The following is a 27973-nucleotide window of genomic DNA, read 5'->3' as shown; positions in this document are numbered from 1 at the left end:
ATCTCAGTAGTGCCTCAGGCAACAAGATCTCAAAGCCGATTCACAAAAGCCACGATTTGGCTATCTTAAAGCCGTGCAGTTGGGCTAATTGCGCTTGTCTATTTTTATCGAATAGCGCAGCATTTAAACTAACGAAGCACCTGAATGATTTCAATATTACCTTTAGGGTCTGCCTTGTGGACTATCCAACTGGCTACATAAAATCACCATTCATTGCATTGCATCTATTGCAAACACTGAACGAAACTCTGAAAGTCTGATCCCTACCTGAAAGCACATTCCATTAATGGCGATGATGCAGGCATCAACCCAATATCGAATTTATACTCGCTTCCCAAAAGGTGACCGGAGAACAACATCATACATACGTAAACCTGCGCCTAACACTGTTCGAAACACTAAATATATTACAGTTACTGGATGCCAGGAAAACAATCCTTTCGTGTCATCGCTTTATTGAGGAACATATAATAGTGGTAGAACCGATCGTACAGTTGGCGTTAACGGTCAATCTTTGTAAGTTCAAAGCAGCTTGCATGCGCCATCATAATCATCTACAATGCTCGGCTGAATGTTCAACTTGAATTGCTCGTAAGGACACGGTGTTGCACAATTTGGAATGCTGATTTCAATCGGATTTTCGTCGCCGTAGGATGTAAAGTAAAACAACTGGAAAATACATGTTAAAATGAAATTATCATTAATACTAATTAGGACTGTCTCTGCTTACCTTCACTTCATAATCGTCCTGTATCTCTGAATTCTCATGAAGCTCCAAATTAAGTGAGGCTCCATAGGCTGGCTTGCCAACAGTCTGATCCCGAATACCAAGGAAATGAAGCATTCCAGCAATAGTTGCGTCGTGAGCTGAATACAACAAAATATTCTGTTCGGCAGATCCTGTGATCAGGCTATCAAATCTACTTGTAATATCCTTAAAAAGAGCCGAACTGCGAATTTTCATGTATTCTGAAGAACCCCACGCATCAAACACAACGAGCGTGAGGGGAACGAGGTATTGTTCATAAACGGAGTCAGTCCAAGCAGGCAGTTCCAGATTGTTGTTTTTTTCAACCGATAAAACATCTTCAAGGAAGGTTATAATGGTGGACCAAAATATAGGCTACAGAAGTACAATAGAATAAATCTGGAAAATTGTTCGGTTGGACTGTGTTTATTTACTTACAAGACCCGTGTTTTTCTGCAAATAAACTAAAAGTTCTAGGCCCTCTCGTGATTCAAAATCTATTATTTTCTTGAATTCGGGGTCATTCAACTTAGGTCCGGTTATTATGGTCTTTATATGTTTGGGACACCACTTTCCAGGCACAGCTAACATCTGATACGAATTTGAATTAAAATCAAACGGGGTACGTGAAAGCCTGTTAATGTTACCTCATCCTCAAGCAATGGTATGACGTTAATTAGGCTGGACGGCCAGTCAACTCCGATAAATCCATTTAGGAAGTTTGTAACGCTGTCGACACACCGTTGAACAGAACTGCTCAAAACCAAAATTTTATGAAGGTCGACAGTGTTGGCTTCATTTGGATCACAATTAACAGAAAGAAGCGATGAATATCGAGTGGATTTTGCCAATCCAGAAGTAAATAGTTGTTCAGCCCCTTTCTAAATAATTATACTTTGAAATTGTGAAATAAATATGAGTATTAAAATTAAGTGCATACCGGCGACAGTGCTCCGTATCCGCCGGGCCAAGGATAGTTGCGGTAAGGATCCAATGGATAAGGAACTGCAGGTGATCGATCTCCATGCCGGAAAAGCTAATCAATAAAATTGAAAAACGAACAGGACAGAGTGTAAAAGAACAAATACCATTGAAACCGCCTTTAATGTAGATTCGCCCTTTCCACATTGCGAGTAACCCGAAGAGAATGCCCCGTTGACATAGCACAGCATAAAAATGCCGACTAATATGAGGGCTCTAGTTGAAAACTTGGTCAAAGCCATTTGGATTGAAACTTTCGACTGACTGGTAACTTATTACTTTCAGAATAATTTAACTTTATCGCGGACGGAAAGAAAAGTAGATAATTTAGGGGGATTTGATATGAATCTACTAATCAGTAAAACTACCACAGACATTACTGGCAAGTCTGATAGCTGTTCTTGTCCTACACACATCCTAAGATAATTTTTAATCAGTTTTAATTTCGAAAAGCAACTGTTGGTTACTTCAGATCTAACCAGAAGGATCAAAAATAGGAAGCTTGCTGTTATTATCTCAGGAGAACTGGATGGGAAGCTAGTAGTTCTCGGAATTTAAAATTTTAAGAATATTCTCAGTAGTAATAGAAATGACGTGACCGATGGTTATATGTTTGAATCCTTAATTTCCTACATAGTTAATTCAAACAAAAAAAATATGGCATTGAGTAGAAAAACACAGTCTGATATAATTTTAAATGGAAATAATGAAGCACCTACGAAACCGATCTAGGCTAAAATCATAGTACGAAAGAACTCACGAAAGTTCTCAGAAAATTTGGAAACAAAAGATGGAGGATTAGACGGTTGATCTTTCTATCCAACAACGATTTTGGTGCAATAATCACAAAGTCGAAAAAGCAAACAGGACTGAAGAGGTGAAGTCTGCAATCTGTCAATTTAGGAAAATCTCCGGCAATAGCAAGAGACAAAGAAAGGAAAAAAGTGAACATCGAGGAGCCATATAAAAGAACTACATCAGTTCAACGCCAGCGATGTTAAAAGTTTAGATACAATAGATCTTACTGTCGTCTTCAAAATGTTTGCTTGTCTGCATGTAAAAACAACTGCGATAAGGACAACAACGACACTGGAACTGCAATGGGAAACATGCGGCGCACTACAGAAGGTGAAGGAATATTTGCGCACCCTGAAGTAATGAGTCAACAACCGCTAGAAATGCCTAAATGAATGTAGTCAAACACCTCGCCAGACAAGCCAATGACAACATTCAGCATGGCGGTGTTTTTGACAATTCAAAAACACCAGATACATATTAATGGTGGCGCTTACGCGCGATTGTTGCCGATTCGACAAGATATGTATCAGTTTCCTCCAGGCCGTTCCGAGAAGTCTACACTCTTCCACTACTATTCTGCGCCCTGTGTTTTTATAGCGTCCCGCTCGTTAACCACAATGCGATAGCAGTTTCAACTGTATGGGGTCGCCAGCAATTCAGTTCTTGCCCTTTTTTAAAGTGTGACCTGCCCATTGCCGCCTCTGCTTTCTTATCAGCACCTGACTTGTACGCAGCCCCATATCTTGGTTCGGAATTTTCCCAGGCTGGAGTACCTCACTAACATGGCGGATCACAACCATCAAGATAAACGAGCTGATCAACGCCCACGATGTTTAGCCCATTAATGTATGTAGATAGGAAAAGTACGAACATCAGATTGAGAATGATTGTTTTGTTAATATTTATCTTCAGTTCGACTCTGCTCGGTGAGAGAGCAGGTAGATGTCATCAACATGGTGGAGATGTTTGAGGAAGGATTTCATGGTCCGTTGAAATCCTCTACGTGCGCTGGAAAAGGCAATGGTGATCACAGCTATAAGTTTCCCCATAATGCCTTTCTGCATAGAGCACGCCAGATATTTTCCTGTATCAGGTGAGGATTATTTAAGGTTAGACCGTCAAGTTTAGTGGCTTTGCTCCGCATGAGCTCATTGCTGGCCGAGATGTTTTCACTTTTGTCTAGATGAGTATGATATGGTGACTAGCCTCCACAAGAGTTGGAACTTCTCGAGATGTTATACGGTTGAGAAACGTAGTAAAATGTTCCTGCCGCCTCTTAACCTGATCGTCATCGTGGATTGGGATTCGACCGTTACCGCAAGTTGTTCCGTGAAGCGTAACTATTTGGGACAACGTCTGCGGTAGAAAATAGCGCAAAAACAAATGCCGTCTTACCACGGTGCACACTCTGCTGCATTTTCGGACATTCGCCGACCTACCGGCAACAGGAATTTGCAGTTACCTACACTCCTCGATTCATTCAGACGAGTGAAGAGCTTTTGATGGAGGTCCAGTGATAAACAATATAGTCCGGCAAACTGTTCAGAACTTCCGCCATCCGAACAGCAAATGAGTTTTCCTGCTGTCGAATGACAACTGCGCTTCTGACTATTAAATCTTGAAAAGGCAAGCAAAAGCAGATTGCCAACAAATTTGCTCACATCAAGCAAATAATGACTTAACGCTGCTATATACGATCCCAAGAAAAACCTGATAGGGGATAAGCCCGAAAGTATACAAGACTACGTTAGTAGCCTTAGTCATACTTCGGACACAAACTATGCACTGAGCTGCACGGAAATGAGTCGGGAAATCAGAAATAATAAAAAACTTGTTGTTTCTTTTTCGTTGGTGTAGATATTTATTCTTGCAAATACCAATATTTCGGGAACCACTTGTTCCCTTCATCAGTGCTAACAAGTCTTGTTTAGTGCTAACAAGTCTTGTTTAGTGCTAACAAGTCTTGTTTGTCCTGTTTCACGAGTGCGGTTTTATGTTGTTGGTTGGTTGGTTTTCGGTGCTATATTTTGTCTTGTCTTCATTGATATGCAGCTCAAGATCTCGTGCATCGTCAGCATAAGCCAGTAGTTGGGTGGACTTAAAGAGGATCGTGCCCCTCACATTTACCTCAGCATCATGGATCACTTTCTCCAGGGCCAGGTTAAAGTCGATGAATAGATGGTGCAACTGTTGTCCATATTCCAACAGTTTTTCCATCGCTTGCCGCACAGAGAAAATCTGATCTGGAGTGAAGCCCCTTTGGTATGGGCCAATGATGTTTGGGCGTATGGGCCTAGCCGGCCTAGCAAGATAGAGGAGAATATTTTATAGATGGTACTCAGCAACGTGATACCTCTATAATTGCTACACTGCTTGATATCACCCTTTTTATGTATGGGACAGATAATGCCAATCGTCAAGCATTGATTCGCTGTCCCATACCTTGAGCACAAGTTGATGAGCCAAGTGGTGTAACTGGGCGCCACCATATTTAACTAATTCGGCTGTAATTCCATTGGCTCCTTATGATTTTTAAGCCGATGAATTGCACAGACTGTTTCTTTTATACTTGGTGGAGGCAATATTACTGCGTCGTCTTCGGTTGGCGGGACCTCCAACTCGCTGATATTTTGGTTGTTCAGCAGTTCATCAAAGTATTCAATCCATCGCTCCAATATGCCCGTTCTGCCGGAAATCAGATTTCTCTCTTTGTCTCGGCAGGATGAGCATCGAGGTATGCAAGGCTTCATCCTGCTGACTTGTTGGTAAAACTTGCGCGCCAGATGCGGTTGCTCCCTGTACTTTTCGAGTTCACAGATTTCTTGGTTCCCCCAGGCTTCCTTTTTCCGTTTGTGAAGTTGTTTCTTCGTTCGCCGGAGTTCGTAATAAGTCTCTGTGCGTGCCCGTGTTTTTTGAGAATGCAACATTACTTTTCCGTTCCGTTGCTGGTTCAGATTCATAGTCGAACCAGCCGTTTCGACTTCTTTTGAGGCTGGGCCAAATTGTGAGTGTTGCAGAGGGCTATGCTGTGGATAGCTTCAGTATTCACTCTCATCTGATTGTCAGAGGGGATTTCGGACGGCGTTGTTATTCAAGCTTGGAGTACCATGCCTGCGGGATAGTGATCCGAGTCTATATTGGCCCCCTATATTTTCTGACATTCATGCTATTAACAGCCCAGGTAAAGGAGGAGGGTTTGAGGCAACGTACTCTGTACTATCCTCAGTAAAACAAGAATAAAATGCTGAGATCAGGGAAAGAGATAAATAGAGTATAGTTGGAGTTATTCTACTATGCTAAATCCTACCTGATCTCTCTTGGTGACAGGCCTCGCGACAGGTCGACCAAGAAAATGCATAGAATGTCGTTACAAACATGATGATCGGATTAAGTCACAGGCCTCGGAGAAATGCTAGGGCGTCCACCTTAGTCGACGCGGCAGGACGGGCCCCGGTCCTGTCGAGAAATGGGCAAGGGTTCTTGACACATGGACGGCATCAGGACGTAAGCAAGCTAGTCCGCACCGACGAACAAAACAAATACGTGTCTGCACGCTAAATGTTGATACCATAAACAGGAAAGACGGAGGAACTCGCAAGAGCCCTTCGGAAAAGGCGCATTGACATCTGCGCTCTGCAAAAAACCCGATGGTCTGGTGCCAAAAGCTGCGACATTGAACGCGAACGCGGTAAAAATGGCTACAAACTTCTCTATTTTGGTAACCCACACACTCAATATGGTGTTGGCATTGCCAAATCAGAGGGTTTCCCTGATGCCATTAAAGAAGTCGAACGATTTGATGATCGGCTGATGAAGCTCACCATTATATCAGCTGATCGCACTATTCACTTCTTCACCGCGTATGCACCACAGACAGGTCGACCAGATGCCGAGAAAGATGCCTTCTGGCAACTTCTCGATGAAAAGACTTGTCACGTGCCTGCTGACGATTACATAATCATTGCCGGCGACCTTAATGGTCATGTGGGTGAAAAGGCAGACGGTAATAGGTGCCATGGGGGAAAGGGGTTTGGAGCGCGCAATGAAGGTGGCGAGCGTATAATCGATTTTGCGGACACCCATGACCTTGAACTTATGAATACATGGTTCATCAAACGATTGTCTCATCTTCCCACATTTTATAGTGGGAACAATAAAACACAAATCGACTATATTCTCTTAAGACGCCAACATTTTACCACTGTCACTGATTGCAAAGTCGTTCCCTATGAGACCATCGCACCTCAACATCGGCCGTTGATTGCCGTTCTGCGAACTAAGCCACCGATAAAACAGCGTAAGGAACGCACTGGCCCGCCGCGCATTACATGGTGGCGATTTGATGAGAAGAAAGAAGAAACGGTCTCACTCATACGATTGCCAACCATTACGAATGTGGAAGAATTATGGAACCAAATGAAAGACACGATCCACAAAGCGGCCTCTGCAACCCTCGGGGTCACCAAGGCAGGTAAGCGGTACATCAACGAGATACTTGGCTTTGGAATGATGATGCTGAAATGAAGGTCCGTGAAATGAAAGGCCTCTACCACAAATTTCTCGACGATAAAACACCTGCTAATTGGCAAATTTATAAGAATGCCAACCGGGAAGCAAAGAAAGCGGTCGCTGTCACCCGAGCAAACCATTTCAAAAATCTTTACGATAAACTGGACACTCGGGATGGCGAGAGAGATCTTTATCGACTTGCTAAAAGCCGTGATGAACGCACACAGGATATCGAACATTTTTGTTGTGTTAATGACAAGAACGGTACTTTGCTTACCACCCGTCGAGCCGCAACGGATAGATGGCGAGAATACTTTGAGCAGATTTCAACTGAAGAATTTGCTCATCCTCCACTTCCACAATCATTGCCGACATTTGGAGCAGTTCCACCAGTCAACGCGACTGAAGTCGAGGAGGCAATAAAACAAATGAAATCGGGGAAAGCAACGGGACCTGACGACATCGCATCTGAGCTCTGGAAAGCGAAGAGCTGGGACCCAACACTGTAGCTCAGTGAATTCTTTAACCGGGTTATTCAGGAAGGAAGAACACCATCTGACTGGCAAAAAAGTACCACTGTTCCAATATGGAAAAAGAAAGGTAGCCCAGCAGAATGTTCAAATAACCGTCCGATCCGGTTACTTTCCCATACCATGAAGATTTTTGAACGCATTCTTGACAACCGTATTCGCGAAATCGTTGAAATAACTGTGAATCAAGCCGGATTTGCCAAGAACTGCGGAACTACTGACGCAATACACGCTGCGCGGTTACTTATGGAGAAACACCGTGAGAAGCATCGCCCTCTTTACATTGCCTTTCTGGATCTAGAGAAAGCGTTTGACCGTGTACCACACGAACTCATCTGGTATGCTTTACGACAACACTTCGTGCCAGAAGAACTCGTGCGCTGGGTTCAATTGCTCTACCACGATCCGAAAAGTAAAGTTCGAAGTCTGGCGGGTGTATCAAAACCGCTTCGTGTCTCTGTTGGTGTTCATCAAGGAAGTACCCTCTCACCACTCCTCTTTGTCCTTGTTATGGACACCGTCATACGGGATATCCAACGTCCAGCGCCCTACACACTGCTTTATGCAGATGATATTTTCCTAGCATCTGATAGCAGAAATGATCTCGAGTAACTTGTTCAAAAATGGAATGATCGCCTCATGCAATACGGTCTCAGATTGAATTTAAACAAAACCGAATTTTTGACGACCGATCCCCATGAAACAGGCACAATCACTGTCAGCGGCAGTGATCTGCCTAGAACTGAGCGATTTAAATACCTCGGGTCAACGCTATCAGCCAATGGAGAACTGCGTTATGAAATGGCTTCACGCATTAACGCAACCTGGATGAAGTGGCGTTCCACAACTGGTGTCCTTTGTGATCGACGTATCAACGAACGTCTCAAATCTAAAATTGACCGCAATGTCGTCCGTCCAGTCGCTCTCTATGATTCTGAGTGATGGCCGACCATAAAAGACAATGAACGGCGTCTTGCGGTAATGGAGACGAAGATGCTACGTTGAACTAGTGGCGTCACACGTTTAGATCACATCCGAAATGAGGATATCCGCGATCGTTATGGGGTTGCACCGATCGTGGAAAAGTTGCGTGAGAGGCGTCTTCGATGGTATGGTCACGCAGTTCGTGCAAACGAGAATTCACTTGCCAAGATTGGTCTGAACATTGAAGTCGATGGTAAACGACCAAAAGGCAGACCTAAGCAACGGTGGCTTGATACGCTGGATGGGGATTTGAACGCCTCGAGATTGCACCCAGATCAGGTATTCGATAGAGCCAAATGGCGAAGCCGATCACGACGAGTCGACCCCGCTTGTGAACGGGACAAAGGCTGAAGAGAAAAAGAAAATTAAGGCTGAGAGGTGGCGGCGTGCAATCAACACGTATGTTTGTGGACCGCTTTCCGGGCAAACCAGGTGCATCCAACAACCATTTCGTGTGACACTGCTAATTGAATAATCCGTAGTCCGTTATCATATGTATTTTTATGTAAGTTATGCGAGCCAACGTACCGCCTGAATACAGGCTCTGTCCCTACCTGGCTATCAAAATCCCGAAGTATAATTTTTGTATGATACCTGGGACAGGCTTCGAGGGTTCATTCTACTGCCTCGTAAATGGTTTTCTTCTCTGGCTCTGCAATCTTCTCTGCAGGGGCGTGAACGTTAATGAGGGTTATATAATGCTAAATTTGACTGGCAAGCGCAAAATACATAGCCTTTCGCTTATGTTTTCAAAGCCGATAACAACAGTTTTCATTTTTTGACTGACTAAGAAACTAGACGACTGGATGGCCACTATAATATATGGTGTGGTGACTAATCTCCAGGAAACCGGTCCCTTCCAACGCATCTCTTGCAACGCTGTTATATGAACCCTATATTGGGACTGGGTATCGGCTAGCTGGTTGGCAGCTTCACATCTGTACAAGGAGCGCACGTTCGATATGAAAATGCGCAAATCGTTATTCCATTGTCGTTGCCGGGTTCGTTGTTGGGTAGTCAATCCAGTCCGAGGCTCGTTTTGTAGCTTCGAGGTTTATCAGTCCTATCCAAACCCTACTTAGAGGACCAGTTGGTACAATTTGTTCCGTTTTTAGGCGCGGGAGACTCGCCTTAATCCTTGATCCTCCTTTTCGTTAAGAAAGAGCTCCAAGCGATCACCACGTGGAGGTGAAGATACGGTTTGGTAGTAGATCTGTTAGTGTTGGTTCAGCAGGCGTTTCTCAGGTTTTACGCACCATTGTGTGTACCAATCCACGTTTCGCTCTCGGACCTTTACTACCCTTTGACCATCCTAATCTCGGTGCAGACAAAACAAAAATCGACTCGCCCAAAAAATTGCTGAATATTTAGAAAATCGGGGGTTCCGATTGTACTAATTTCGTTGTGTATACATTTTGTGTGTATCACGTTACTTGGTTTAATGTGACACTAACATTCTAGGTTCCCATTGTTAGGGTGTTATTAATGTATGCAAAAAAGACAATTTTGACCCACTGTAACTTGGTTAGCATGACTGCCACGAAGCCTGCCAGTATGATTCTTCATGTTTCGATCTATATTATTGCATAATTACATATAATGAACTAAACGGGGTTGCGGTCGTCTCTTGAAAAAATAATAACAATAATAATTCCTAACTATATTTTTGTAAATATCTGAACTGAGACCTAAATGTCATATAGCGGCATGCATCACCATGATTTTCGCCCGATTTTTCAAATGGGTACTTTCTGAGAAGGCCACTTAATTTAAGTGACCCTTTCTCGATCCCCTTACTGCCTGCAACTCTCGTCAACACTCAGATCTAATTTGGAAAGTACTAACCGACTTTTTTGCACGTATGAGAGCAATTGGGTTAAAAATGTAATTTAATAGGTACATTGCAAACAAAGGACATTAGTCAGTATGTTTTTGTTATCGTATCAGGAGAACCAATTTTATTAAATCGATATTTTGCATCATCCAGTGGCTTCTATATCGAGTTTACTATTCGCCCTCGGTATAACCCTCACTCACGAGAAGGCTCAAAGGCATACGACCACTTGAAAGTTCTTTCGTGATGTGGTATATGGTGGCAAAGTTAATGACATTTGCGGCAGTTTGTGCTTCTCCTGGTCGCGAAACACATCCGTGCCAGAAAAAAAAAGAATTCCCATATGGTATTACGTTCTGGGGTTGAATCAGAATTTCTCCTGCACTTGTGTTAACATTCGTGTTCCGGTTGACATCTTCCTGCCTAAGCCTTTGATGGGGGCCTGCGATCACCCTTGCCATTTCAATCCATGTTAGCTTTGATTTCAACATATGTTCCATTATATTTTCTGGTGTAAAGTGCTTGCTGGTCGCAGTTTCAATGCAGAACCTCTGGGCTAGTCCTCTTCAATATTTGGGAACTTTGGGCAATTTGGCGAATTATCGATCGATATGTTCGATACCTTCCGTGTCCCCTTAAAAACTGTGTTAGGTGGGAACCTAGTTCGTCCTGAGATCGCTCGATCCCTTTCCGGATATCCCATATGATTCTGCGGTTCCAGCGGACCTTTCCCGGCTCGCTCTGCCTCTCCTGCTACGCAGACATGCTTCATCGGATATTTTCCTGTAAGTGCAACATGTTCGAAGTGCACTTATGCCATATGCAGCTCCAATCTTCCTCTTATTTGCTGTGCATCTGCCCACACTGGGGCTGCATACGGTAGGATCGAACTTACTGCCCTTGGGCAATCCATATTTTGTAGCATTCTCGCGAACAGCGCTCCAATGTTATATGATTTGGTTACTGCCCTACACTTGTGATTTGAAGTGCAAACAGGCAACAGGACTACCAGCCTATCCATTACCACTACTATGTTCAGCCCCGCTAAATGCTGGACTATATTCATGTGTAGGTGAAGTATTACTCCTAGGAGATGGGGGATATTCGTTGTGGTGGTCACGCTCTTTTGCAATTGTATCAAGGCCAGTTGACAGGCGTGACGAACGGCATCCCAATTGTTTGGGTTTATCAGCTGAAGTATTAATATACTGAATGTCCTTTACGACTTTGGAATCTTTAAACTTCGCGACCCTCGTGTTCGTCCAAATCCCACTTCTTCTCTAGAAATTCAATCACGAGTTTTCCTTCCAGTGGTTCATGTGTACGATTAACTTTATCGTAAAATTTATTTTTCTTCAAGGTTCCGCAATCCGAATCAGTTGTGTCGCTGTTTAGGCCCTCTGGTCGATCATAACGTCTAAGTACTTGAGTGGAGACTTGGAATGAATAGTTTCTATTCCAATTTTGAAATAATCTTCTGTACATTTAGGAGGCACATCAGTCAGTGAGCGGTTTGTCTGGCTTGGGTATGAGAATCAGCTTCTGCTGTGTTTTGCAGCAGGACCTCTTTGGAAGTTTCTTTGGCAAACCTGTTGACTCCTCCTTCTACAGCTGTCTTCCGGCATTAATTTATTTTTGTAAGATGCTTGATTTAAAAAATCATGACCTGGTGGTTGCTGTGTGTGTAACTTTCACTAACTTGCCTCTCGAGATCTTTGGCTAAAGTGTCACTAACAAATGTGACATCTATTACCGACACCAATTCGCTTCTTCAGAAGGTAAGGTAATCGTTGGCGTAACAATCCATATTGGATCGGCTGCTTCATGCTTCAGCCCATGCGTAGGGACATTGTCTTCCATTCCTCGCTAGCCTCTCCAACATTGATTGGAACTCCAACTTCATGCGTCTTGGTGCCGCAAAGCAGCTTTTGATGGATATACCATCTAGTATCGCTTGCATGAAGCCACTTTCTAGGCTCTTCATTGTTCCTTTTATGGCGCGATTGCCACATGATTATATCGCTGCTCTTGTGTGCAACCTAAATTTCACTATGTAGGTCTTTGTACTGTTTGCAGACAATGACGACCTCATTTATACATAGTGTTGATCGCTTTTGTAAATACCGGACATATGCTGCTGCTAATGATGTGGACGTTATTGATGTCATTCATTTGCTTGGGGAACCGGCACTTGGGGATTTCATCGCAATTCCTAGCAATGCGACCTTTTTTTTCGCATTTACGGTACAGCTCGAACCTGTCGTGTACCCTTGTACGGTCTTTGACCATGAGCCCATACACTAGACACCATCACCACCGTAGAATATCAGTGTCCAGAATTGGCGGTTTAACATCTTCTTTAAGGACGCAGTGCGACTTAACCTTAACAGAATAATGTACCTACATTGAATGACTACTTGATTTCTACTTAATTTGACTTCTGCGTTCCAACAAGTGACGATTCAATTTTCTTCTTAGGTCGTTCACTTTTCGCCTTGTTTAGATTTAAGTAGTAAGTCGCTCTTAGGTGTTCGCCTTATACCCTAGCCTCGTCAACGAGGTGTCGGCCTTGACCTTGCTTAGAATGCCGCCGAATGAACAATCGCTTTCTTTCGTTATGATAAGCGCATTGGGTCGGCTTCTCTTCTGCAGTTTGTGTTCGATTTTAATTCAAGTGGAAACTTCAATACTCTTGCCATCTTTTGTAGTCGGAACTAGTAATCTTCCTTTAGATAACTTTCCTGCCTTACCTGGAGGCGTATTTTCCATTATTTTGTTTCCGACTCCGTTGAGTAGATTCGGCTTTCCCATTATACTCTCTTAGCCTTTTGTAGGACTCCGGAGTTTCTTTTCTGCCTGATGCAATTTGCATTGTTTCTTCTAAAAGAGTACTGCAGCTTCTCCTAGATGAAATTGCTGTTGGCGTTAATTGCGTCATTGCAGTTTCTGCTTGTTTTCGGCCTTCTTTAAATATATTCAACCCATCACGTACTTCTAGGAACGCAGCCAGATCTTTAATCGCATGGTGCACGTTATGTCGAACATTGACATACCGTCTCTCTGTTTGTCTGTCTGTCTGTCACACATAATATTTCAGAAACGGTTACACCTGTTGATACGTAATTGGGTAGAACTGTGAATCCCGTTATATGCAGTGGGTAACATAGTTCAACGTTGAATTTATGGAGGTGCCCATATACATGCAAAAGAGGGTGAAAAAAAGTTTTCGCCGAATATGGTCGTGTGGTGTATCTAATGAAAGGGCTCGATTAGTACTTTCCGAAATTGATATTTAGTTTTGACATGCTTGCAAAGAGGTCCGAAGAGAGTCGGTTACTTCAAAGACTCATTCTCCCCTCCTTAAGTTTATTCTAGAATCATCAAGTTGCAGTAATGAAGGCCACACTAGCACAATACTACCAAGTTCGGTGGAGATCGTGCCATTACTAACAGAGTTATAATAGGTCAAAGTTGTCACTTTTGTGCGAATTTCTTGTATTCTAAGACTTTGAATGTCCGCATCTTTCTAAAGTGAATAGTTTGACGAACTAATTGCGTAAACATTACAATTGCCCGTTTAAATATGCTGACAGTGATGATCCCTTTCAAGTTTAACATCTGCAGGTCTTTTCTTACGCCCATTCAGAAGACAACTCCCAAATCTTCAGATAATTGTAATATGGTCTACCTGATTAGATTGTCTTTGCCGGTCAGTTGGAACTTAACTGACTCGGTAGCAGGCCCTGTATTTGAACAATGTGCCGCCGATTACGAGGTGGTCCATCTTAAAATTTGGATCGTTTATTACAACCACAATGTTAGGAAGCCTCATAGAAAGCAACCTTCTTCCCTACATTAAAAATCTTCTTTGATGCGATGGTTTTCAATCTGGGTCAGAAATTCGTAGTGATGATCCTGTCTGAAGCCAGGACTCAGGTGATGAAAACTCATTTTGCATAAGAAAAGCGTCAACATGTTAAAGCATGTTGTCGCGCTTGCACAAAGTTATTAAGAAAAGTCACTTTCTATGTGTGAATCGGTTCATATGAACTACTCACAATCGTAATCTAAATTACTCACAGCTTCTGACTACTGAAAAAAAGATATTTTTGGCAATTTGTTTGTAACTGCCTCCTTTTGCAGTTATTTTTTCATTTTCATAGCTTAACTGGACTAATCTCACCCTCTTTCAGACATTTTTTTCATAACTTAACTTATCAACGAACAGTAATCACAAAATTCACAAAATCTGAAAGTCATGAATCACGTGTACAGATTGAAATAAACACGTATACTATAGATTGCTTCCATTCACCTGGGCAGGGGAATTATCGTGATGACTAAAGTCTGCTGACTTGCGTTACGGGAAATCTGATGTGTTCTGACTAATTTTCGGCGCCCGCTTAACCCGTTGCTTGTATGCTATATTTTGTGAGGCACGATGCGAACAATGTAACAACCGGTGTATGGTCTAAGCATGCCTTAGTAAGGACCTTTAGACATTTCAGTTTGGCGCTGAAATGCCTAAAAGCTGTCTGGAGTCCTTGCCTTCGCCATTGCCCCTTCAGAGATAGGGTCTGCCATGTCCTCCTTTTCTATCAACGATATGGTCCCTTCAGACTTTCCGTGATAGATTATCCTGAGTCAGAAGCATTGGGTGATCCGCCCATAGCAACCTTTTTTACTGGATTTTATCCACAACCAAACTGGTATCACTCATAAATTTCACTGTTCACGCTACGGAATCGTCTGTACCCTTTCAGGGGCTAAAAATTCATCGGAAGATTCTTCTCTCGAGCGCAAATGAGAGTTCTCAATTTTCCCAGCTAAAAATCGAGGTTTCTGAGAAATACATGAGATCATTGTCTTGTACAAGAAGATCTATGAACCTATGATGAAACGTTTCCAGCGCAACGGTATTCTAATCTGAGGTAAAGTGAGGTCACGTGAGGTATCAAATGAAAGGTCTCGATCAGTACTCTCCGAAGCCGATATTAACTGTGATATTGGTTGCAAAAGGAATGAGTGCGGGGTCCAAAAGTGTCAGTTACTCCAAGGGCCCGTTTTCAGAAACTACCCAATCCAAATATCTGAAAGAAAAACATGGTGGCTCGTGTGCATGGTATCTAGCCCTGAAAATACTCTCCTTAGTGTGCACATAACCGTATTTATTGTATTTATACTTTTTAGAAATTGTCTGCTCCTTAAGTTTGTTCCAGAATCGTCAACTTTTGCATTAACGTAAGATATACTATTGATCAAGATACTACCAAGTTTGGTGGAAATAGATCAGAGTTACCATTTTTGTGCAAATTTCTTGCACTGTAAGGCTTTGAATGTCAGAGTCATATATAGTCGATGGTCTGACAAGCTAAATCCATAAACATTCCTAGTATAAATGGGACCATTGACCATTCATATGTGCTTATACAAGCAATACACAAAATCTTTCACACCTGACGCGTTTCCGGTTTCCCGACTTGTTTCTATTATGTCGATATCGTGAGTGCTGTCAATGCTTCTCGCATTCACATTAGTATCCGGATAACTTTTTTCAAAGCCAGGTTAAAAAGCCTTGCCTGTCTTATCGGGATACCTAATTCTCTCATGTCTATGTGCAGTTCTAGCCTAACTGCGCTGTCATAGGTAACTTTGAATTCGATGGAGAGATGGTGACCATATTTCAACAGCTTTGCATCGCTCGCCGGAGAACCGAAACATCTTTTGAGCCTATTTTGTATCTTTACTTGCAAGTTAGTACGACTAATTGTCATATTGATAAATTAAAGAAAACATTCAAAATATTTCGTGTTTGTAGTAAAAGGCGACTAAAAGTGATAAAAATGTGCGGTCTAACAACTTGCAAATTTCGAAATTTTACCGCTACTGAAACTTTAACAACGCCTCAAATAGGAACTAACCTGACGGCTAAGACCTTTGGCAATCGAAAACGAATAATGATTGGTTTTTGGAATCTGCGCATGCTTTTCAACAACGAGGCTCCCTAGAATACTCGCTTTCCCCAACTCGATAAGTGAACATTCTGGGCCTAAGCGAAGTGTGATGATGGGACTCTGAAGAGTATCCCTCTCTCTATTGCGGTACTATGCTTAGGAATCCTGGACGCGAGTTCTGGCTCGGTTTATTACTGACGTTGAGATTCCAAAAAAGGGCGCCCAAAACGATTACGGGTGTTTACACCGTCGCAAAAATAATAACTAAAATATCCTTGGATCGCATCACGAAACTTCTCGAAACTTTGATCGACAGAGAACAAGCTGCTTTCCCCAACTCCTGTATTGACCAGATCAACACCTTACGAATCGTTTATAACAGTACACGTAGTCTAGATCCTTTCATTGGTTTCAAGAAGGTTTTCGACAACATCAACAAGCAGTGTATCTAGACTGTCCAACGCAGGAGGGGTACTCCAGAGAAACTAAAAGCGACGTATGAGGTGCAAAATGTGCAAAACGGAGTTCAGCAGGGTTGCATCTTTTCACCGATATTATTTCTTCCTGTTACCGGTGACGCTCTTCACGTTTCCTTGTGCGGAGGATGTGCAGGGCTTAAATTGACCACGGCATCTATCCTCAAATACCTCGAATATACCTATGATACCTGTTTGGTCTCTGAGCGAGTCATGGACTTCGAGCAAAAGGCACTGAATTTGGACAGAGACACAAGTAAAGCCGGACTGTAGATTCACACCAACAAAACAAGGGTTTTCAGTATCACGGATCATCGAACTCTTCCTATCTGCAATAATTAACAAAATATCGAAGGCTTTGATGAAGGAGTGTATCCACAAAGTGTGGTTTCTACCGAGGGTGGCACCGAAATTATGTTGTTCCTGCTTTGTCTAAAATCTGGAAATGCGGTTATCTCATAATCTCTCATAATCATACATACAATTTCGAATGAAGAACGATACACTTCGAATGAAGAACTAGGTCGATTCAGACTAATGACCGTGGACCTGTTGACCTATTGACCATTCCATTAAAAGGCAAATGGAAACTATATATATTCAGGCAGTACTTTAAACAGTATCTAGTAATCAATGTTGTCACATGACTGTTTCAATTCGGCGAAAATTGTGTGGACATCAAGGTTATATTCCCACCAGTTCTCCAGTACGTGGTTTGCTGAGAATAACTGATTAATTGCTGACTATCTATCTTCAAATCCTTCATAGTGTTCACCAGCAATATTTTTTGAAAAGGATTCGAACCTTCTTTCGATTATTTTTGACAATACTTTGCAATATGTACACAACAACGATATCCCTTTATAGTTTTCCTAGGGCAGTTTGTCATAAATAAAACAAATGGCACTTCGGTTATTTGCAATTTGCTCACGCAGTTTTATCGGCCCAAACCGTTTTTGCGAGGTCAAGAAGCTTGATTGCCACCATCAAACTTCTTGCTTTTAGTAGCGCACCAGTCTATTTGGCTTCTGCTCCTTCGATATGTGAAGACTGTTTAACGAAATTGAGCTTCCTATCGAAATTTTGGGCTTATTAATCTGCTTTATGTCAAAATATACTTCTTAACAAAATATACTTCTAGACCACTGTTATTCCTTTCGTCAACTTATGGTGAATCTTCAATTATGCGTTTCAAAGTTACTGCTCAATTTACAGACCTGGAAAATGTCTGTTGAACCAACACCAACAGCTCTACTACTAAACCCTATCTCCACCTCCATGTGGTGACCGCTGGGAGCTCTTTCTTAACGAAAAGCTGCAGACGGAGAAGGATGAAGGCGAGTCTTCCGTGCCTAAAAACGGGACAAATTGTATTAACTGGTCTTCCAGCTTGGGGGTTGGGTAGGGCTGACAACCCTACACGGATAACAACTTGTTACGAAGCCACAGCAGGAACCTCGGAATAAATGGATGTTACAACGATGAACCCGGCAACGACAACGGATTAACGATTTGCGCATTTTCTCATGGAACGTGCGCTCTCTGTACACACCGAATGCTGCTGAGCAACGTAAGAGCGTTGCAGGAGATGCGTTGGACAGGGACCGGTTTCCTGGAGAAGAGTCACTACACCATATATTATAGCGACCATCCAGCAAACCAAGTGCTCGGAGTAGGTTTCTTAGTCAGCCAAAAAATTAAACCTGCTGTTGTTGACTTTGAAAACATAAGCGAACGGCTATGCACTCTGCGCTTGAGAGGCAAATTTAGAAATATAAGCCTCATTAACGTTCACGCTCTACAGAGGAGACTGCAGAGTCGGAGAAGGTCACTTTCTACGAGGCAGTAGAACGAACCCTGGAAGTCTGTCCCAGATATGAAATCAAAATCATACTTGGAGATTTTAACAGCCAAATAGGGACGGAGCCCTAATTCAGGCGATATGCTGGCTCCCATAGCTTACATCAAAATACAAAAGATAACGGACTGCGGATAATTCAATTAGCAGTGTCACACGAAATGGTTGCTGGAAGTACCTGGTTTGCGCGGAAAGCGGTCCACAAACATACGTGTTCATTGAACGCCACCTCTCAGCCTTGATGAATGTCAGAAAATATAGGGGTGCCAATATAGACTCGGATCACCATCTTGTTGGCATGGTGCTCCGAGCTCGAATAACAACACTACCGAAAATCCCCTCTGAGAATCAGGTGAGAGTGAACACTGAAGCCATCCACAACACAGCCCTCCGCAACACCTATAAGAGGGAAATGGATGAAAAATGGAAAAATGCTGCATACTGAGTAGGACGCGGGCACGCGCGGAGACTTATCACGAACTCCGGCGAGAGGAGAAGTGACTTCGCAGACGGAAAAAGGAACCAACAGGTCTGTGATTTCGGGAAATACAGGGAGCAACTGCACCAGGCGCAGAAATTTAACCAACAAATCAGCAGGATGAAGCCTTACACACCTCGACACTCATCTTGCCAAGACAAAGAAGGAAATCTGATTTCCGACAGAATGGCATATTGGAGCGATCGCTTGAGTACATTGATGAACTACTGAATAACTAGAACATCAGCGAGTTGGACGTCTCGCCAACTGAAGACGACGGACAAATATTGCCAGCACCAAGTATAGAAAAAACAGTTCATGCAATTCATCGGCTTAAAAATCATAAGTCGCCAGGAATCGATAGAAGTACAGCCGAATTGGCCAAATATGGAGGCGACCAATTATACCAAGTGGTTCAGCACCTTGTGCTGAAGGTGTGGGACAGGGAATCAATGCTTGACGACCGGCAAGGAGGCATTATCTGCCTCATATATAAAGAAGGGAGATATCACACAGCGCAGCAATTATAGAGGTATCACGTTGTTGAGTACCATCTATAAGATATTCTCCGATATCTTGCTAGGCCGGATGAGAACATCTTTGGCCCATACCAAAGAGGGTTCACTCCAGGCAAATCAGCAACAGACCAGATTTTCCTTGGGCGGCAAACAATGGAAAAACTGTTGGAATATGAACAACAGTAGTACCATCTGTTCATCGACTTTTAAGCCGCCTATGATAGCATAGCCGGGGTAAGACTGTACACGGCCATGAGAGACTGACTAGGTTGACCCTGACCAATGTGCGAGGCCAGATAAAAGCAGCAGGATCACTCTTAAGACCATTCGACATCAACAACGGTCTACGACAAGGGGATGCTCTATCATGCGTCCTCTTTAACCTGGCCCTGGAGAGAGTGATCCGTGGTGCTGAGGTAAATCTTTAAGTCCACCCAACTACTGGCGTATGCTGATGATGTTGGCATCTTGGGAAGAACCACCCGAGATATACAAACTACCTTCATCCGGATCGAGCAGGGGGTAATCGGTGCGAAATCTTGGGCTGAACATCAATGAAGGCAAGACAAAATATATGGTGGCATCGTCAGCACCGAAAACCAACCAACCAACAACATCAAACCGCACTGGTCAAACGGGTAGAATAAAGAGAGAGAATACAACTTTGAGACCGTTGATAATTTCTCCTGTCTAGGGTCGAAAATTCGACGATGGACGATTCCGTAGCCTACATAACGAAATCTATGATTGATACCATGAGCGTCAGGTTGTATATAAAATCCGGCTCGATAGTTTACGGTGGGCGGGTCACTTAATCCGTATAGACGAGGATGATCCAACCCGGAAAGTCTATAAGGGTGATACCCTATGGTAGAAAAAGAAGAGGAGGCAGACCCTGCTAAGATGGAGCGATGGCGTAGGTCAGGACGCCAGACAGCTTTTAGGGATATCGAATTGGTTGGCCTCGGCGCAAAACCGGGATGTTTGGAGTTCCTTGTTAAGGCGGACCTAGACCGGATACCGGTTGTTGCGCCGTTGATGATGATGATGATGTATATCGTGAAAACTATGCCCCCAGTAGTTCTACAGTGGACCAGCTCTTTTCTGATCTTTGCATTAAACGAGTACTATTTTCAAGTCTTTTGAAGAAAGTGGACGAAACACTGACTCAAGGCGACTATAGAACTCATGGTTTGCTAAGTCGCCCTCGTCTTCCGATGACGGCGTTGAAACATTCAGTTTTCCCTCCAGGCAAGCCATTATTTTGTTAGTTTGGAGTCTGTGATGCCTTGACAAAAATTCATATGGACCACTTCTCGTATTCCAAACTTTTTTCCATTTTTGAAAATAGTGTGCGTTCAACAGTCAAATACCTCACTGCTGAAATTAGTATTTCACTTCCTAGACCGCCAAGGCATCTGTCTTGTAGTTTGCGATCTGCTTAGCCGTATCACCTTCTCTCGTCTACCATTTGGCATTGTCAACGGATTGCCAACATGCAGGTGAGAATGAGATTTGGTAGTAAAGCTAATACAGCTTCTTCTTTTTCTTCAGCCTTTGTCCCGTTCACAACCGGGGCCCGTCCTGCCGCGTCGACTGAGGTGGACGCCCTAGCATTTCTCCGAGGCCTCTGACTTAATCCGATCATCATGTTTGTAACGACATTCTATGCATTTTCTTGGTCGACCTGTCGCGGGGCCTGTCACCAAAGTAAAGCTAATACAGCTGTAGGTGTTAAATCAACGTGAAATACCAAAGCATTTGTTGGGGATTGCAGTTCTGAATATTCGAGTCCCTCAGAGATAGGTACTACCTTTTAAACCCTGGATGCCGCCTTCTGGTTCATCGCATAATAAGTAATAGTCAATGTTGTATTTCATTCGTCATCCGCCGTCCATAGTCACACTCGTCCTAAGATTCCCCTTAAATGAATTGATGTTATGTTTTCTGACCGGAATCCAGCTTTCCAGATGTTCTTTAATAGATTCCAGGATGATTTTAGGTAGAATGATCGCGATGGTAGGGAGTACTGCAGTTGTTGTATTCACGACAGCCCCCTTCTTCCTTTTACTGGGAAATATCTCAGGTATAAGTGGAAGTAAAAACTCTGTCAACATTGACAATTCTGCAAAGAGATCGTTTTACCTCGTTTGAATGAGTTACTGACAAAAATAATTTTGTGTCTGTTTGCCGTATCAGTAGCTAGCCTAACAAAGCTAAGAACCTTTGTCTGATGAAGGGGATAAGTTGCTCCCGAAATATATATCTACATTGAAAACTAAAAATTTTTAATTTGGTGGAAGCTACTTGTCTATCAATTTTAGGTTAGACTACAAATAGCAGACAATATCTAATCTCTCTCAAGTTGACCAGTCACCACAATCGTGCTCCTTTATCACATGTCAGAACAGCATGTTATGAGAGCCGACCCTTGGCAATTAGATCACTCATCGTGGTTGCAAAGTTACTTTTAGGAAGTCTCACGTGGACTAGAAGGCTTCCTCCTTCCTTATATTGTCTCCATTGATCTCTCATAGTTAACAATCCTAGGACTTGAAGGTGGAACCGACTGCGGACTGATACTTACTTTTGATAGGCATTGCAGGATGCCCTAGCATAGTGTCGTAGGAGGGAGAAGAATGTTTCTCATAGTCCCACTGCCTTACCTCGGTGAACCCCAGAATATGAGACCTATATCGCTGAAGTCATGTAGTCTTGATTCCGTTTGAGAATTTTAGGTTACCACCCCACAAATCTCAATCCTCTTTAGTTGCCAGGGAATGCATTTTGTGAATTTTTAATCTCCGGCTTACATGATAATAATTATCTCAGCGGTGGACCGACAACCCATCTCAATAGTAAATAATTAGTCTGGGTGGAGTTTACTCCATCAATTTCCTAAGACGCCTTGGTATTTCACCGCCATTCAGCTATAGTGACTTTTCCCCCTCCTCTCTTAAAAGGACTTGGGGTCTATAGCTGAGTGCATTCGTCTCCTAACTGAGAAGTTAGTTTCCCCCGGGGCTGAATATTTTTGAAAAGCAAATTTTAATATTCAAACGTTATGTTCAAATCTGGTGTCATAGCTGTATAACTTTTGCCTAAATAAATAAGTTCATGAAAGTAGAGCTTTCAAGATTACTACAGATTAGTGATATTTTTATCTCTATGTAACCAGTAATTCGTGGAAAGTGAAATAAAATGAAACTAGCTGCCGCTAGATGCCTCCGTGAAAATTATTTTGTTCATTTCATGTGACATAGACATTCCATATACAGAGTTTGAATCTTTAATGATGAAAAGAAAAACTAAGTTTTCTGCAGTTCTTCAGTTGAAATCTGTTGGAACTATTCTCGTCATCTATCCGTTGCGGCTCGACGGCTGGTAGCACAGTACCGTTCTTGTCATTAACGCAACAGAAGTGTTTGATATCCTGTGTGCGGTCGTTATGGCTTTTGTCAAGTCGATACAGATCTCTCTCGCCATCCCGAGTTTCCAGTTTATCGTAAAGATTTTTGTAAAGCTCCGCTCGGGTGACAGCGACCGTTTTCTTTGCTTCCCGGTTGGCTTTCTTATAAATTTGCCAATTGGCCAGTGTTGTATCGTCGTAGAGGCGTTTCTTTTCACGGACCTTCATTTCAACATCATCATTCGAAAGCTAAATATCTCGATTTATGTACCGCTTACCCGGCTTGGTGAACACGAGGGTTGCAGGGGCCGCTTTGTGCGTTGTGTCTTTCATTTGCTTATACCATTCTTCCACATTCGCAATGGTTGGTAATTGCGTAAGTGAGATCTTTTCTTCTTTCTTCTCTCGAAATCGCCACCATTTAATGTCCGGTGGGCCAGGATGGCGATCAACGGCCAATGTTGAGGTTCGATGGTCTCATAAAGAACGGCTTTGTAGCCAGTGACGGTATGAGAATATAGTCGATTTGCGTTTTACTGTTCCCGCTTTAAAATGTAGGAAGCAGAGACAATCGTTTGATGAACCATGTATTCATAAGTACAAGGTCATTGGTGTCCGCAAAATCGATTGTACGCTCGCCATCCTCATTCCGCGTTCCGAACCCCCCTTTTCACCCACATGAGCATTAAGGTCGCCGGCAATGGTGATATAGTCGTCAGCAGGCACATGACAAGTCTTTTCATCGAGAAGTTGCCAGAATGCATCTTTCTCGGTGTCAGGTCGACCTGTCTGTGGTGCGTATGCGGTGAAGAAGTGAATAGTGCTATCAGCTGATGTTATGGTGAGCTTCATTAGCCGATCACCAAATTGTTCGACTTTTTTAATGATATCACGGAAACCCTCTGAGATGGCAATACCAACACCATATTGAGTGTGTGGGCTATCAAAAGAGAAGAGGTTACAGCCATTTTTACCTTGTTCGCGTTCAATGTTGCAGCTTTTGGCACCACACCATCGGGTTTCTTGCAGAGCGCAGATATCAATGCGCTTTTCCGAAGGGCTTTTGCGAGTTCGTCGGTCTTTCCAGTTAGGGTGTCAAAATTTAGCGCACGGAGACGTATTTGTTTTGTTCATCAAGAACCCTTGCCCATTTCTGGATTTGACCGGAGCCCGTCCTGTCCCGTCGAGTGAGGTGAACGCCCTAGCATCTTTCCCAGGCTTGTGACTCAATCCGATGATCTTATTTCTAACGACATTGTATGTATTTTCTTGGCCGGCGTGCGGTGGGATGTGTCACCAAGAGAGATCAGGTGGGATTTAGCATAGTGGAATAACTCCAATTATACTCTATTTATCTGTTTCCCTGATCTCAGCATTTGATTTTTGTTTTACTGAGGATAGTACGAAGTACGCTAACTCCAACCCTCCTCCTTTGCCTGTGTTAATAGCATGGCGTAGTTAGAAAATGAAAGAATATTGCATATTATTAAATGCATTCTCTGGACAGATTGCCAATGGACAAGGAAAAGAAAATGTTGTCAATATCGCAAAGCCGCGGCCACTACAATTTGCATGCAGTTTAGGGGCGGCTCCCTAAAAGTGACATTATGATCATGATGAGTAATCTGATTGCCAGGGAGAGTTCTGATAACAACTTGCTCGGACAATTGATGGGGCAACACAGTCTTGGCGGCCATAACGACGATGGTGGGAGACTTTATGGATTTCTGCAACTTCCACCGCCTCGTCGTTGGTGGCACACTGTTCGAACACTGCCGACACCTCACAAGTAATCAGATTGAAGACTTTTGTTGTTTTCTGGAGGTGGGTAAAAATAGATGTGTTGGCATCAGCCTCGAAAGGGGACAATTTCGTAAGCAGGGAAAATCGCAACCCTCCAAGTTCAACATCGACAGCTTGTATGATTCAGCATTTGCTTGACAGTGGCACGTTGGGTGCTACGCAGGTCGTTGGCAACGTCCCGAAGAGGCGTCATATCTCGCGGGATTTTGAGGTCCAAAGCGAAGCCCGCCAGGGTTGCCCCGATATTATAATATTTCTCTTTGTTATCGGTGACTCATGCTGCCTTGACCGGAAGATATGGAGGAGGCCAATGACATCTTTCCTCAAATACGACTACGCTGATAACATCTATTTGCTCTCTCACCTGCTCCTGGGTCTTGGACAATGGCTCTGGATTAGAATCAGAGGCAAATAGAATTGGACTGAAGATAAACACCAACGAAATTAAGGTTCTCAATCATCGTCGTTGGACTCTTCTCCTGCATTAATGGACATTAATGGACTTATTTTTGATGCAGAATGACACAGAAATACAACCTCTTCAGATAGTCGCTTTATTCAGAAAAAGACATAGATACAAGTTGCTCTTAGTGATCACACTATACTGATCAGATTTTGCGCACTTTTCGTTAGTATGGAATTCTTTTCAGCTCCTCATGTCGAGCAGACACTATCATAATTAGGTGTAAGTCTTGGCTGGAAATTCCACTTGAATTGCTTATAAGGACACGGTGCCTGACAATTCGGGATCTTGATTTCAATAGGATTTTCGCCGTTATAAGATGGAAAATACACCAACTGAAAAATACGCAGAGTTAGAACTAACGGCTTATTCTTAGTATAACTGGTAGAAGTATCCACTTACCTTCACTTCATAATCGTCGTCTATCTCTGCATTTTCATGAAGCTCCAAATTGAGTGAGGATGCGTAGGCAGGTACGCCAGGCACCTGATCCCAAACGCCAAAGAAATAAAGCATTCCACCAATAGTTGCGTCGTGAGCCGAATACAACAAAATGTTTGGATCGGCTGATCCTGCGATCACATTGTCGAATATGTTCGTAATATTCCTAAGTAAAATTGAACTGCGAAATTCCATATAATACGAAGAGGCCCAAGCTTTGAAAACAACGAGAGCAAAGGGCTTGAGGTATGGCTCATAAACGGCTTCACTCCAGGCAGGTAATTCAAGATTGTTGCTTTTTTGAATTGACAGAGTATCCTCAAGATAGTGAAGGACAGTGGACGAAAACACAGGCTGTACAAATGGAATACATTTTTGTTGATTGAGCTGCTTTTCTTATACTTTTGTACTTACCATGCCCGTGTTTTTCTCCAAATAAGCCAAAAGTTCTTTTCCTTCTGGTGATTCGAAATCTATAATTTTCTTGAAGTCAGGATCATCCAAACTCGGCCCAGTTCTTATGATACTTTCGTGTTTCGGACATGGCTTTCCAGGCACAGCTAACATCTGATACGAATTTGAATTTAGATCAAGTGAGAAAAATGAAAGCTGGTACATGCTACCTCATCCTGATCCAGTGGTATGACATTAATTAGACTTGAGGGCCATTCGACTTTAATAAATCCATTTAAGAAGTTTGTAACGGTGTCAACACACCGCTGAGCGGAACTACTGAAAACTAAAATTTTATCCAGATCGACGGTGTGGGTCGCAGCTAAGTCGCAATTTGTAGAAAAAAGGGAAGAATATCGAGCGGATTTTATGATTCCAGAGGTATGCAGTTGTTGAGCCCCTTTCTAAAATATTTGCAATGAAATAGGTAGAAAACATAGAGTGAAAATACAATATGTGAAATAGTTGTGTAAAATGCATACCTCCGACAAGGCCTCGAAACCGCCGGGCCAAGGGTAGTCGCGGTAAGGGTCCAATGGATATGCCAACGTTGGTGTTCGATCCCCATGCCGGAAAAGCTAATAAACAAAACTGAGAAATGAACTCGACAATGTATAAAACACAGCATACCATTGAAACGGCTTTCAATGTAGACTTCCCTTTTCCACATTGCGAATAACCTGAAGTGAACCTTGCGCCAATACTACCCGCCCCACTTAGTATTAAAACACTGAGTAAAATAAGATTGCGAGTAGCAAACTTAGTCAGAGCCATTTTAATTGAAATTATTGAAAAACTATACTGACTGACGAATGGTACACTTCGGAACAATTTAACTTTATCGCAAGCAACGAGAAAAGCAGATAATATGTGGCCGATTTGATATGATTCCACTAATCAGCAGAACGGCTGCAGAACCGATGAAGGTCCAGAGAAAATCCAGACAATTTATAGCAAAAAGTAATCTAAGCTCCATCATAAATCTAATATCCAATCATAGTACAATTACAGAAACACTAATACATGCGTGAAATTAGGTGCGATTACAAAATCAAGAGTATATATTATCATAAAGTTATTTAGATATTTTTGCTACCGGTGCTTTGGAGCACACTTACGTTTGATGTTGATAACACTGGCCCGCAAAAACAGTTTTTCTTCCTTGTTATTATTACTCACGATTATAATAGATTTTTTGCAATAGTAATAGTAATACTAATAAAAAACTAATAATAATAATCATTGGCGCAACAATATTGGATCAGGGCCTTGAAGTATGTTAGAGCACTTCATTAAAAACCGTAGCGGTACACTACAGGATTACAGTACCCTGTAGGAGGCAATGTGGTCAGCATTGCGATCGCCCGAGATTATTACCCTCATTTGACTCAGGTACTCATTCATAGCTGAGTCGACTGGTATCCGATGTCAAATCACGATACAAATTCCACTACCACCAGTGATCTTCCGTACGACAGCCTTGTGCTGTAACAACTCAGTTATCCAGGACACTAAAAAATAAACTCCGCCGTAACCGGTCTCATGCCCGGTTGTGAAAGGAGGAGGAATGGATAACTTCAGTCTAGATGGCCGTACGTCACCGTCGCGTCTCAGGGGGTAGGTGAGGAAAGCGCAGGAACTTTGTAGTCTTGCAGATTACTCACTTACGCCAAAAATGAGAAGAAGGAGAAATTTGAAGTCCGGTACGAATAAGCGGCGGGAGTGGTCCGACTGGG

General features: G+C 42.8%; 1 protein-coding gene across 3 annotated transcripts; it reads right to left on the bottom strand.

The window, feature by feature from the left end:
- Nucleotides 1-453: 453 nt before the first annotated feature.
- On the bottom strand, nt 454-27179 carry LOC119651254 (lysosomal acid phosphatase-like). 3 transcript variants are annotated; one of them, XM_038054745.1, is made up of 6 exons: nt 26868-27179; nt 1689-1784; nt 1396-1629; nt 1187-1339; nt 731-1123; nt 454-669 (listed from the first exon to the last, which is right to left on the bottom strand). In XM_038054745.1, the coding sequence occupies exons 1-6, from the start codon at nt 27009-27011 to the stop codon at nt 523-525; spliced, it is 1167 nt and encodes a 388-aa protein (XP_037910673.1). In that variant the 5' UTR covers nt 27012-27179; the 3' UTR covers nt 454-522. The 3 variants fall into 3 exon arrangements, with proteins under 3 accessions (XP_037910673.1, XP_037910676.1, XP_037910674.1); XM_038054748.1 differs by lacking the exon at nt 26868-27179 and adding an exon at nt 1837-1982; XM_038054746.1 differs by lacking the exons at nt 454-669; nt 731-1123; nt 1187-1339; nt 1396-1629; nt 1689-1784 and adding exons at nt 25421-25678; nt 25746-26138; nt 26199-26351; nt 26408-26641; nt 26720-26815 and having other exon boundaries at nt 26868-27169.
- Nucleotides 27180-27973: the final 794 nt, after the last annotated feature.

Source organism: Hermetia illucens, chromosome 3 (genome assembly GCF_905115235.1).
Source record: "Hermetia illucens chromosome 3, iHerIll2.2.curated.20191125, whole genome shotgun sequence".
NCBI lineage: Eukaryota > Metazoa > Arthropoda > Insecta > Diptera > Stratiomyidae > Hermetia > Hermetia illucens.
The sequence above is the reverse complement of the archived record's forward strand: the minus strand, read 5'-3'. Positions and strand labels throughout refer to the sequence as shown.